At 35.2% G+C, this 13606-nt stretch overlaps 1 protein-coding gene across 12 annotated transcripts in view; it reads left to right on the forward strand.

Moving 5' to 3' along the window:
- The window catches only part of CCSER2 (coiled-coil serine rich protein 2), a 189695-nt gene that overhangs the window by 98398 nt on the left and 77691 nt on the right, over nt 1-13606 (forward strand). For 11 of the 12 annotated variants that reach the window (XR_007410184.1, XR_003131035.3, XM_025435088.3 and 8 more), the window contains one exon: nt 1900-2062. Coding sequence is in view for 10 of the 12 variants with exons in the window: in XM_025435088.3 (XP_025290873.1) it covers nt 1900-2062 (163 nt within the window). In the remaining 2 variants the exon portion in view is untranslated. Of the gene's footprint in view, nt 1-1041; nt 1200-1899; nt 2063-13606 lie in introns of those variants that run through there. The other variant, XM_025435096.3, reaches the window with a different exon arrangement.

Genomic DNA, 13606 nt, shown 5'->3' on the forward strand with positions numbered 1-13606 from the left:
TTAACCCTCAGCTGTATAGAATTGCTTAAATCAAAGTAACATTTTAATGCCATGAGAAATACTTGATGAGCTTAACTGAGTCTCTGAGTGTAATACAAATGTGAACTAAAATCGGTGTTAAGCCTTTTTGAGATTTTTTTTTAAAGATTTTATTTTATTTATTCATGAGAGACAGAGAGAGAGAGAGGCAGAGACACAGGCTGAGGGAGAAGCAGGCTCCATGCAGGGAGCCCGATGCGGGACTCGATCCCGGGATCCCAGGGTCACGCCCTGAGCCGAAGGCAGGCGCCAAACCACTGAGCCACCCAGGGATCTCTATTTCTGAGATATTTTTAAGTTTATTTTTCTTTTCTGATCTGATCTTCTACACCTGATTTTTTTCATTATTAATGGTCACCATGCCTTTATTTATCTAACGGTCAGGTTTTCTGTAATTGAACTTAAAAAAATTAAAGAAATAGATTATAATTCATCTCAATAAAACGACAAGAACTTGAAATAATTTCAAATGTAAGGTTTTTAAAAAATTTTTTCCTTTAAAAAATTTTAAAACTATAAAATGTATAGTTTTTCCCCAAAGTTGATTTCTCTAATGATCATAAACAAAGTTTCAGAGTCTTTTAAAAAGTTATGCAAAATTATTATGCATTTAGAAATGTTACAGTGAGTTTAATGTTTATGAGAATTAAACAGTTATACTTTATTTTAACTACTTTCTTGGAGTGGAGAACTTTGTTTTTATCTGGTGTACTGTAATGAAACACTTTCATATTTCAACTTCAAGTTTTAGGTTAAGTGAAAATAATCTTTTAAGTAATGAGTTTTTTTAAAATTGGGGATTATATTGCTTTCTAATGTCTTTATCAAGGAATTTTGAGCATTCTGGGTTTGAACTTTCTCATGTGATAATTCTCAGACTAGAGAAACCTTTCCTGTTCCTGGCTTGAGTTAGTGTTTGGTTGTATTTTTAGTAACAGTCCTAACTCAGTAGCTATGTAACCACTGAGCGAAGATGGAGTCACAGGGTAAACTGGGCTTGCTTCCCACAGGGAGGGCTGGGAGTTGAGCAGGAAGGAAGGCCTGTTTGTCAGAGCCTTGTATGCAACTATGTCTGAGTAGGCAGCCAGCGACACAATGTCTCCCTTGTACAGAGTAACTCTCCTAGTGAGAGCTCAGATATGTGAGGAAAAAGTGTTTGGGTAAGTGAAGAAGAGGCTTGGGGTGTTTCAAGGAGATTCTTTCCTTGTTTTTGTGGCATTTGGATTTCAGGGAGTGTACTATTTGTTGCTGCAAAGTACTGGCTTTGTTTTCAGTGGCATTTTAGACTTTTTGAACACGCTCTACTGTAGGCAGATTGAAGCCTCTTACTTTCTAAACTGTGAGCTTAATTTAAGAAATACGATCTGTTTGTGACGAAAACTTAATTTGTGCTTCTTGAAATCAGTGAAAGCTAATTGTAGCGTTCATTTTTGGGAACGAGTTCTCTGCTAGACTTAAAATCTTCTATTTTTTCAGATCATTCTCATTCTGAAGTCAGAACCAGCCAGTGATAATGATGAAAACCACTAAAAACTGATTACTGGTGTTTAAAATGTATAATGTTCATAACAAGGATAATTTGCTTGTTTTAAAACACTGAGGCCGTTGTTACTTAAGTGCCTGTGATATGAAAGTTTTATGATTTACTTCAGTTTGAATACTGTAGAGTTAAGTTTTCACCAAAAGAACTGGTTACTTCTCCTCTGGAAATGTTGATGTTGTAATTAGCCCATATAAATGGCTGGTATTTTTAGCATATCATTTTTATATTCTCTGCAGCATTTAATTATCAAGCTATAAGTAGTTAACTTTTATAGAGTGTGTACATGTTTATAGTGTTTTGCTTTTGAATCTGTTTAGTGGAGTGTGACAATATGAACCGCTTTGACCGGTCAGACAGAAATGTTCGGCAGTCTCAGGAAGGATTTTGGAAAAGGCCGCCCCAGAGGTGGAGTGGACAGGAGCATTACCACCTCAGCCATCCTGACCACTATCATCACCATGGAAAAAGTGACTTGAGCAGGTGAGTCTAATGTAGATTACATTTCCTATCTTTTGATTAATTTTGAATCATACTATTCCCCTGCCCCCACAAAACTGTCTTTTAATCTGGTTTTTAGAGGCACCAAAAAATACTTCAAGTTGTATGCGGTGCTAATTAGATGATATGTCTGATTCTTTCTTTTTGGCCCAAATCTTTTTTCATTAGCTTTATCATAACTAAAAATATTTATGTTTGCTATTTGGGCATCATGTTTTGGTGTGATTTTCCTAGCTCTGATTTGGGAATGATTATACGTTGAATTTGTTAAAGTTAATTATTTAAAAATGATGTATGAAATTAGGGCCAAGTGATTTGTCTTTTTTTTTTTTTTTATCTTCTTTTACTTATATAAATAAATCAAAACTTAGAAGGCAACTCAAAAGTTAATTTAAAAGTTCTCAAGTACAATCAAAAACAGAGGAAGATACTTTAAATGCTAGAATTCTTTGCCTTTTTGAAGCATTGCATAGTCTTTAATTTGATAAGATTTTATGGCTCTGTAGACAGTCAAACCTGGGATCAAAACCTGGCCTGACACAAATAGGTTTGTGAGTTTAAATAATTTATTTAAACCTTCTCTACCTCAGTTTTCACCTGTAAAACATAATTAATAATACCTTTCTCTCAGCGTTCAAGGGTAAGGGACACAAGTACTTGAGCAGTATATGGCTTAGAGTGTGCACCCAGTGGTGATAGTTATTAATTTTCTTCCTTTTCACTTCCTCATCTCATTTCACTGGGTTTTGAGGTCATTTTGAGACATAGGTACAATATAGATAATAAAATTGGATAAAGAAACAATAGAAGGGAAATGTATAACCCCATATAGTTCTTGAAGTGAGAAAAAAAAAAAAATTGGCTCTAAGACTCCTTGAAGCAAAAACAAAGACCAAATCTTGATCCATTACAAGATGTATACTATACATGAGGTAAAGGATGTGTTTCTCCTGAATTGATTTGCTTTAATGAGACAGAAACCTGAAAGAAGTTGCTTTGCATGAGTTCTTAAAAGAGGGATGCTTTGTGATATAGTGGACAGGTCTCAGCTTCCCAAAGTAGAAATAATGACAAATTCCTCAAGTCTGTTTTTTACTTATGTTCTTCAGTGCAAGCTACAAAGATCTCTACACTAGGTGAGAAAAGGCAGTGCTGCAGTGGGTCACAAAATAATGAGGTTTAACTAAAGATTCTTACGTTGGTATAATTTGGTGTAAGGATAAAATATAGAAGATCTAGAAGAATACATGGAGAATATATTTTTCTAGACATTATTTTGGCTTTTGTTTTTTATAGCTGGGATTTTGATAAGGAATGGACATTGGAGAGTTCTTATTATCAGGCAAGAATATGATGTAGATAGTCGTGATTGCAAATAATGAAGATTATGCTTCTCTCATCTTTGATGGTTGGTTTATAGAAGGTAAATTTAAGGCCAACTTATGAAAATTTAGAAGCCTAACTAAAATGTGAGCCATTGCTTATACTTATGATAAGATTTATTCATCCATTAACAGTTATTCATTGAGAACCTGTATGTTCAACTCTGTGCTAAATTCTCAAGCTGGGATGAATTTGGAGATAGTGTGAGAGGTGATAACTGTGGATTGGTAATGGCTTCTTAGAGCATTGTTCTGAGGATGCTAAAAATGCATGAGCTCAATTGGCTTCATTGCAGTTATTGGGTATGTAGAAGATTGATTTGCCTCTTCCATCCCATCCACGGTTGAATAGTAAATACCTCTTGGATGTTGAGTCTGTGGGAGAGGCAGATATGTAGGCAGTTATATTGCAGTATTAGTGCAGTACAGTGTTGATAGGTGCCTTTGTAAAGTGATTTATATAGATTCCAGAAGCATGCAACATCTGATGTTTGTCTAGGGTACTGGTGTGTAAAGGAAGTTACTATTGAACAGGTAAGTATGACTGTAGAGATTGCAGAGGAGTGGTTTCTATAGGAGAAGGATGAGTATTTCGATGGAAAAAATAGCATGTGCAAAACCATGTTTCTGTACTTTGGCATTTTCAGTGAACTGAGTTCATAGCTGGATTGCCAGGTCATTTGGAGGATTGAATAGATGTGATCTTTAACTCTTAACAGCAAAAGTCTCTATTTTAAGATAGAATAGCAAATTTCAGCCTGAAATGGAACGATAAATCAGACTGTCCCAAATGGATGAATTACCTGGATGGAGGTAGTAATCTCTGTCCCTGGGAATAATAAAGCTGAGACTGAGTCATCCTTCAGAAAAGTTAAAGAACACTTTCCAAAACCATATTCTTGGATGTTAATAGGTATAGAAGAGCAATTATCTGATCAAATAGTATAGGAATAAACAAATTAATGTTAAGTGAGTTTTTTTAATAGTGGGCTTTGCATTGCCTTTAAGATGTAAATATAGTACTACTATTTTGCAAAATGTAATAAAAGATAGAATATATAGCCATTTCACAAAACATAGGACCACAGATCCCTTTTAGACAGTGTAGTTTGCAGGACTAGTGATTTGTGGATCTTCCACACTGGTGATTCTTAGGGAGGAGAGAGAGATGCACCATATTCTTGGGGGTTGGTCATTTGACCCAATGGAGAACTTTTCAACAAGTGGGCACTGGTTCATCATGAATAGTTGTAGGTTAACCAGTTTATTGATCCCTTCGGGGGGGATGGCCCTTTAGGATGGCCATCTGGGTTTGGGACTTCTAGATCCCCTAGAGCTAGTTATGGGTTGGGTGGTACAGAGAGAAACCCCATTTAAGACAAGCATTACTCTCCAGTATACCTTAAAACTATTCTTTTCTCTCCATGCCTTGATTTTTAAAAATCTGGATGCACTAACCCCAGGGCCTTTTTAACATTACATATGCAAAAGTATCTCTTTCCCATGCAAAAGTATCTCTTTCCCATTCTGTGACTTCTTGAGTGTAAGTTCCCTTTCCTTTCTGTCCTTTAATTCTCATTGTCTTTTTTTTTTTAATTATAGAAATATGTCTTACCCATATTTCAGAGGACTGGTAGTTCAGAACCACTGTTTCCTTTATATTTTTTTTATCATAATACTATGCTCTCTTTTCATCTGCCCTAAGCTTTCACTCCTCTCTCTCCCCAACCTCATTCTTTTTCTATACCTTCCACTGTGCTATATGGAATTCTCTCACATCCTAAAAAATTCGCATTCTTGACCTCTGCCTACAGATTGTAGCTGAAATCTAACTTTCCTAAATGTATTAATTCCCCCAGTAGTATTTTTATATGAAGGATTCTTATTTTCCAATCACTTTAGTAGCTTACTGTTTAGAGGTGAGGTCTTTGTCTTCACTCCTTATTTGCTTCTTTTTTTTTTTTTTTTAAATTTTTATTTATTTATGATAGGCACACAGTGAGAGAGAGAGAGAGGCAGAGACACAGGCAGAGGGAGAAGCAGGCTCCATGCACCGGGAGCCTGACGTGGGATTTGATCCTGGGTCTCCAGGATCGCGCCCTGGGCCAAAGGCAGGCGCTAAACTGCTGCGCCACCCAGGGATCCCCCTTATTTGCTTCTAATTGTAGTATTCTTCAGTCTCTTTCCTTTGAGATGTAGGGTATTTGGCTGAGTCAAATCCTCCTTATGGTCCCTAACCCATGCTGACAAAAATCTTTACCCTTTCCTCCTCATCTTAAGCTTTGCTGCAATCCTGAGTGCTTCCACTGTTCATGCCATGATTCTAAAAATTGAGGATTTTCCCTTCTATTCATATTTTGTTGAGTGTTTTTGTCATGAAAGAGTGTTGGGAGTTTGTCAAATGCTATTTCTGTGACTATTGAGATAATCTTTTTTTTTTTGCCTTTATTCTCTTAACATGGTATATGACATTGACTGATTTACATTTGTTGAACCGCCTTTGCATTTCTTGGATACATTGTACTGGTCATGGTATATAATCCTTTTATGTGTTGCTGCATTCAATTTGCTAGTATTGTGTTGAGGATTTTTGTGTATATATTCATAATAAGTATTAGTCTATAATTTTCTTTTCTTGAGATGGCTTTTTATGTATTTTTGGTATGATGATCATATATATTGAATAGGGAAGTGTTTCTTTCATTTCTGTTTTCGGAAGACCTTGTAGAATTCACCAGTGCAGTTATTTAGGCTTGGACTTTTCTTTGTGGAAGTTTTTTTGATTACTAATTTAATCTCTATAGATGTTTTATAGATATCTGTTAGGTTTTGTTAGTTTGTAGTGTGGCTCAAGTCTTTTATTTCCTTGTTGACCTTTTTCCTCGTTCTATCCATTAATGAGGAGAAAGTATTAAAGTCTCTAACTACAGTTTATCTTGTAGGGAAGGTTGGATAGCAACACATTCTCTCAGTTTTTGTTTATATGGTGATGTTTTAATTTCTCTTTAATTTTGAAGGCTAATTTTGTGGGATATAGAATTCTTGGTTGACAATCTTCCTTTTAACATTTTGGACCCCCACGCTTTCTTTCTTTCTTTCTTTTTTTTTTTTTTTTAAGATTTATTTATTCATGATAGACACACAGAGAGAAGCAGGCTCCATGCAGGAGCCCAACGTGGGACTCGATCCCGTGTCTCCAGGATCACGCCCTGGGCTGAAGGTGGCGCTAAACCACTGAGCCACCCGGGCTGTCCGACCCCCCCATGCTTTCTGATGAAAAGTCAGCTCTCTTAATCTTACTGGGCATGTCTTTTGATGAGTCATATTCTTCTTGATTTATTCAGGATTCTCACTTTTTCTTTAGCTTTTGACAGCTTGTGATGTGTTTCTCTTAATATATTTTGGAGTTGAGCAAATGACTAGACAGCAGGTTTTTGTTTTGTTTTGTTTCGTTTTTAAATGCCTTAAACCAATAAGTATCCCAGCCTTTGCCAAGGGACTCTTTATGTGTGTGTGTGTGTGTGTTTAAGGATACTTTCAGCAACCTGGTAAGCAGTTTGCAGCTCTGCCTTAGCCTTCTTTTCCTACTTGCTGGGAGACTCAGGGTCAGCCAAGGGTGAGAGGTAAAGGCCTTCTCAGGCATTTCCTCAGCATGTGTGCAGCTCTATACAGGTGTATGGCCTCCTCTATGTCCAAGAATATGTTGGGGCTTTTCAAAGCCTCCTGTGGGCATCTCCTTCCTCAGTTTTTTTTTTTTTTTTAAGGTTTTTGATTACCTTCTTGTTTACCCCAATTGCTATTGCTATTGCCATCTCACACAGCTTGAAATTTTAAGCAATTGCACTATTTTTTTTCAACAAATGTGCTAGAGATAAGGCTGTTCCCACTGAGAAACCTCGGAATTAGGTCAAATAAAACAACTGAGAATGGGCCTTTTCTAGGGAGGTGCTAGTTAGGTCAAATAGTAACTATTTTCTGGAAATGGTGCTTTTCAAAGAATTCTAAACCCAGTTTACCGTCTACCCCTCCCCCTAGTGATTGCTGCATTTCACTGCTATTATGCTTGTAAAGCTCTTGTTTTTCAAGCTAACACAGAGCTGGGGAGATAGGCATGGCAACAGAATAAATTAAAATCCATAGACTTGTTCTCACCACGATTAAACTGGGTTTCTTTCCTTTTCTTCTTCTTTTTTAATAAGTGCTCCTTAGTTGTGGCAAGCATTTGGTTGATTTCCATACTACTGAATAAGTTGATTTTGACAAATTTGCCAGTATTTTCAGTGCTTTTATGGAAGAATGGGCTTTTTGGAGATCTTTATTCTGCCATTCTAGAAATACCTACTCTCATTTTTTTTTAAATTAATAGACTTAATTTCTTAGAGCAGTTTTAGGTTTAGAAATATGAGCAGAACGCAGAGTCTCCTTGTATACTCCCTCTTTTATACAATTTTATACAATTTTTCCTATTATCAACATCTTGCACTAGTTGTTACAATCGATGAGTCACTATTGATACACTTATTAACTAAAATCCATAGTTTGCCTTAGGGTTCGTTCGCTCTGTGTATACATCCTGTAGCCTTTGACAAATGCTTAATGATCTGTATCTGCCATTACCTCTCATACAGAATAATTTCACGTCCTTAGACTCCCATGTCTTTGTATTATCCCTTCCTTCTCCCCCAGCCCCCATCAATACTAATGGCAACCACTGATCTTTTCACTGTCTCCATAGCTTTGTCTTTTCCAGAATGCCATGTAGGTGTAGTCTTTTTAGATTGACTTCTTTCACTCAGCACTATGTATTTAAATTTCCTCCATGTCTTTTCATGGCTTGATACCTCATTTCTTTTTATCACTAAATAAGTACATTGTATGGCTGTACTGTAGTTCATTTATCCATTCACCTCCTGAAACACATCTTGATTGCTTCCAAAATTTGGCCATTATGAATAAAGTTGCTTTAAGTATTTACATATGTAAGTTTCAAACTTGTTTTGATAAATATCAAGAAGTACAGTTGCTGGGTCATATAAATAAGATGTTTAGTTTGGTAGGAAATTAACAAATTGGCTGTACATTTTGCATTTTGTCCAGCAGTGAATAAGAGCTCCTGTTGTTACACATCTTCACCAGCATTTGGTGTTGTGTTTTGGATTTTAACCATTCTAATAGGAGCCGTAGTGATATCTCATTGTCTTAATTTGTAGTTCCCTAAGGATATATAATGTAGGACATTTTTTTCATATGCTTCTTTGCCATTTGCCATTCTTTAGTGAGATGTCTTTGTAGAACTTTTGCTCCTTTTCAAATTTGTTTTCTTGTTGAATTTTAAGAGTTCTTTGTATATTTTAGATACCAGTCCCTTATCAGACATTTTACAAATATTTTCTTCCAGTCTGTGACTTGCCTTTTCAAATCTCCTAATGAATTTTTTTTTAAAGAGCAGGTGTTTTAAATTTTAGGCAGATTTTTAAATTTTTTTTTTCATGGATTGTACTTTTTCTATTGTATCTAAAAAGTTATTGCCCATCACAGTGTCACCTGGATTTTCTTCCTTGTTATCTTGTAGTTTTACATTTTCCATTTAGATCTTTGATACATGTTGAGTTAATTTTTGTGAACTGTGTGAAAGGTCATTTTTTCTTTTTTTTTTGCATATGAATTCTAGTTTTTCTATTATCACTTTTTGAAAGATTAGTCTTTTTTGTTTTTTATTTTTGTCTTTTCCTAGGTTTTCTTATCTCTTTATTGAAGTATAATTAATATACAGTGTTATATTCGTTTCAGGTGTACAACATACTGATTCAGCAGTTCTATACTCAGTACTCACCATGATAGAGTCACCATCTGTCACCAAAACAACAGTATTACAATATGACTAATAGTATTCTTTGTGCTGTGACTAATCTCTGTGACTTACTCATTTTATAACTGGAAATTTGTTCCCTTAATACCCTTTGTTCATTTCACAGACACCCCCCACCCCCCGATCCCCTCTAGCAACCATCAATTTGTTCATTGTATTTAAAAGTTTGTTTCTTTCTTTGTTTGACATATTTCACCTAGCATACCTTGTAGGTCCATTCATGTTGCAAATGGCAAGATCTTTTCTTTTCTTTTTTAATAGCTGAGTAATATTCCATTGTGTGCATACATATGCGCGTGCACACACACACACACACACTACATCATCTTCATTCACCTGTCAGTGGACACTTAGGTTGCTTCCATATTGTGGCTGTTATAAATAATACTGCAGTAAACATAAGCATGTGTATATCTTTTCAAATCAGTGTTTTTGTTTTCTTGGATAAATACTCAGTAGAGGAATTATTAAGTTAATATGGTATTTCTGTTATCCTGTCTCCTTTGAAATGACTTTGTTCTTTTGTCAAAGATCATTTGATTATATGTGTGGATACATTTTGGATTCTCTTTTTTGTTCCGCGGATCTATTTTTTCATCAGTACCACAGTCTCGATTACTGTCACTTCATGTAGTAAGTGGAAATCAGATAGTGTCAGTATTCTCTCTTTTTCTTTGGTATTGGTTATTCTGGCTCTTCTTCCTGTGCATGTAGACTTTAGAAACACTTTGCGGATATTCACAAAATAATTTGGTGGGATTTTGATTGAGATTGTGTTGAATCTAACATTGAAAAAATATAAGAACCATGAATATAAACATAATATATTTATTTTTAATACACAATTTTTATTAAAGATGAGAAAAGAAACATTAATGGTTTTGTGAAGTCAAAATGTAACTCAGATTAGGAAATAAAGAAGAAAAATTCTCTTTCTCCTTGTCTTTTACACACACACATCTCTACCTACTAGTCTAATGTGTGGGTCACAAGCCTTCAGATTAGCACAGAATCACACATTTTAGTAATCAAGAAGCTTGAATAGAAGTGAAGGATATAAGTATATGGGTATGGCCACTTTATTTGGGGAGATTCCTTTAAAACTGCAATAAGGAGGGACGCCTGGGTGGCATGGTGGTTTGGTGCCTGCCTCCAGCTCAGGTCGTGACCTGATCGAGTCCCATGTCAGGCTCCCTGCATGGAACCTGCTTCTCCCTCTGCCTGTGTATCTGCCTCTGTCACTGTGTCTCTCATGAATAAATAAAATAATAAAATGAAATGAAATAAAATAATAAAATAAAATAAAATAAAAAAATAAAACTGCAATAAGGATTATGCAGTGATGTGATTATTAGGTGTGTGGATTGAATATCAGGTGCTGCTAATGTATGGATTCAATTTAAATGGGTTTTAAAAAATGCTTATCTCTTAGAGATTCACTTTTTTTTTAAGTTATTCTGATCCCATTTTGGGGGGGATGATTTTATTGGCTATACTTACAGAACAATATTAAATAATATTGGTAATGGTGGACATTTCTTTCTCATGCTTCTGTAACTATTGAACTCATTTTTGCCTTAACCATACCTGTATTGGTTCAGTATTCAATAGCCTACCTAGCCTATGGTCAGCTACATAGAATCTGCCTTTGCTAACATGCTGCTAACCATCCAGTGTATTGCCCAAAACAGCATGCAGTCTTCTGTTGCATTCACCGTCTAAGTTCTCCACCAGAAATCCACAATTGTTAAAATCTGTATACAAATACAGATTAATGCCTGTCAACTTAATATGAGTATTGTGTCCAATAATTCCTCTATTGTCTCATGTTCATTTTTCTTTACTTTCTTTATGTATTCATCCCTGGGTTTGTGCTTGCACTCTTGGAAAGTGATTTTAACCTCTCATTCTGTTTCAAATGTTCAGATTCAAATGTGTGAACTGTATCATCCTTTCAGAATGTGGAATCTCAAAATCTTCATTATCTTTCTATCCTATTTTTTTCCTTTCCTGTTTTTAATAGTGTCCTCTTATTTCCTGAAAATAACCCCTGTTACCTATTTGCTTTCTGTTCCATCTTTGTCTTCTTTTGCCTCTTGATCTTCTCAGTTATCTTCTTTTTATCCAGCAAAGTTCAGTAAGGTGTTATGTTATTTCCAATGTATTGTCAGATGGTTTTACACCAAACACTCAAGTATAAACAAATCGTGTAAAATTTACCAATTTGGGAATATAAGTGAAGGTTATATGCCATATATGCCATATATGGCATAGTATTTTTTTGACATTTATATTAGAACATTTTTTTCAATATAAAGAAGTTGGAAATTATTTATAGTAATAATAATAATACAATAGCAATTAGTTTTTATTTAACATCTACTATATATCAGGCACTGTTCCACGCACTTTAACATATATTACCTCATTTTAGGCTTATATCAACCTAATGAGGTGTAAGTACTTTGGCAAGTATAATCATCATAATAGAGATCAAGAAAATGAAGGATATATAAAGTAGCTTGTCCGGTTACTAGTTAGTAAGTGACAGAGCTGAGATTTGAACTCAGGTTTCTGTGCAGGCAATATAATGGCCCTGCTTTCAGAGGGCTTGTGATCTAATTAGAAGTGTGATAGGTATATAGATTTCTTTAATTTGTACTAAATAAATTAAGGATCCTAAAGTGCTAATTTTATTTAGTTGAGGGAATCAGCAAGGGCTTTTAGAGGAAGTAACATTTTAGTATGCTGAGAACACGTAAGTTTCATTTTAGGTCTCATGGTAGAAGTATTTGAAATGCAACCTAAGGTAGATGAACTTTATTTGGTGTGCACTAGAAAACATTGAGAGTTAAAGAAATTATGGCCCAAAGGCATTAAGTATTTTCAGTAGCTAGTTACTGTCTAGTCAGGATTTAAACCTTAATCTTAGGCAAGATGTGCCTCTTTTATACCACTGTGGTTTTCTAGATACCAAATCTTTGATCCTGTATTATTAGTGATAAAGATTTGTGACTCTTCCTTTGAAAGTTTTTAATTCATTAGTTCCTTGCATGTGGTTGATATTTAGTCAACCTAAAATAAGCCTTATTCTGTACCTGATTCTCATATTTAGATTGCTGACCAGTCTCCTTCAGTCTCTTCCCTCTCTAATCTTTATTTTATTCACTTGATTACATAGAAAGTAAAGTTTAATTTGATAATTAACTATTAATTATTATAATCTAGATTATAATTTTAAGGTAGTACTTTTTATGTCACAGCTAAAGAACTTTAGAATTTCAGCAATGAAAGCTTGAAAAGAAACAACATAATGCTTAAAATCCATGTTCCTTAATCATTCAGTGAAAGCAATAACAGAGATAAATAACAAGTAAAAAACTACCTGGTCTCTGATACAGAGGAAAAGAATACATGGTCTGTGTCTTCATGAAGTTTATAATTTGGCACAGATTGCAAATGAACACAGTATACTATGTTAGGTACTATGGTGGGGCATACTAGAAGGGTCTGTGAAGGACACCTGTGGAAGTACCAAGCCCTGCTTTGGGGGATTAGGGAAGCTTTTCCTGAGGAAATGCCAACTAATTTAAGATGAAGAGGAGTTATCTTCTCCAGATCAAGTGTGCAGTGGAGGGCAGGCTGGGCAGCCTGGCCAGGAGTACAGAGAGATTGACGTAGGTTTGGAGATGAGGGAGATTGTAGTGTGCTTCAGGCAATCTCAGGTAATTGGCTGTGTATTAAGAAGTCCGTTTGAGGGAGGCAGATGTGTTGAAGGATGAAATTAAAGAATAAATTGGATTCAAGCTATCTGTGGCCTCATAAGCCATATTTAAAGAGTCTCCTTGTCCCTGGAAAACATGCCTTGCACTTTGTGCCATTGCTTTTCATTTTCTTTTTCCAGAAAGCCTTCACTTTTCATTCCATCATATTCAAACCTGATGCTTTTATAGTTCATTCCAGGTTCTTTCCTGTCCCAGAAAACCTTCCAAAGTATGTCAACTTTTTTCTCTGTAAACATCTCTTTATATGCCAGATGACTCCATATTTTTGTTTTACTGCCTTGCTAACTTATTATTGCTATTTTTTTTTTTATCATGCCATGTATAGCTTGGCCAATTAAAGTCAAAAGCTAAAGAGCAGATGATCTATTCAAACAAGGAAAATAAATATAATTTTTTTTTTAGGCAAGGCCTGTCCCTAGAGTTTTTGTTTCTCTTACATTTCCTAAGGAATAAGGTTTATTCATCAATGTGTAAAATATACAAAAAGGGG

This window comes from Canis lupus, chromosome 4 (genome assembly GCF_003254725.2).
Source record: "Canis lupus dingo isolate Sandy chromosome 4, ASM325472v2, whole genome shotgun sequence".
Lineage (NCBI taxonomy): Eukaryota > Metazoa > Chordata > Mammalia > Carnivora > Canidae > Canis > Canis lupus.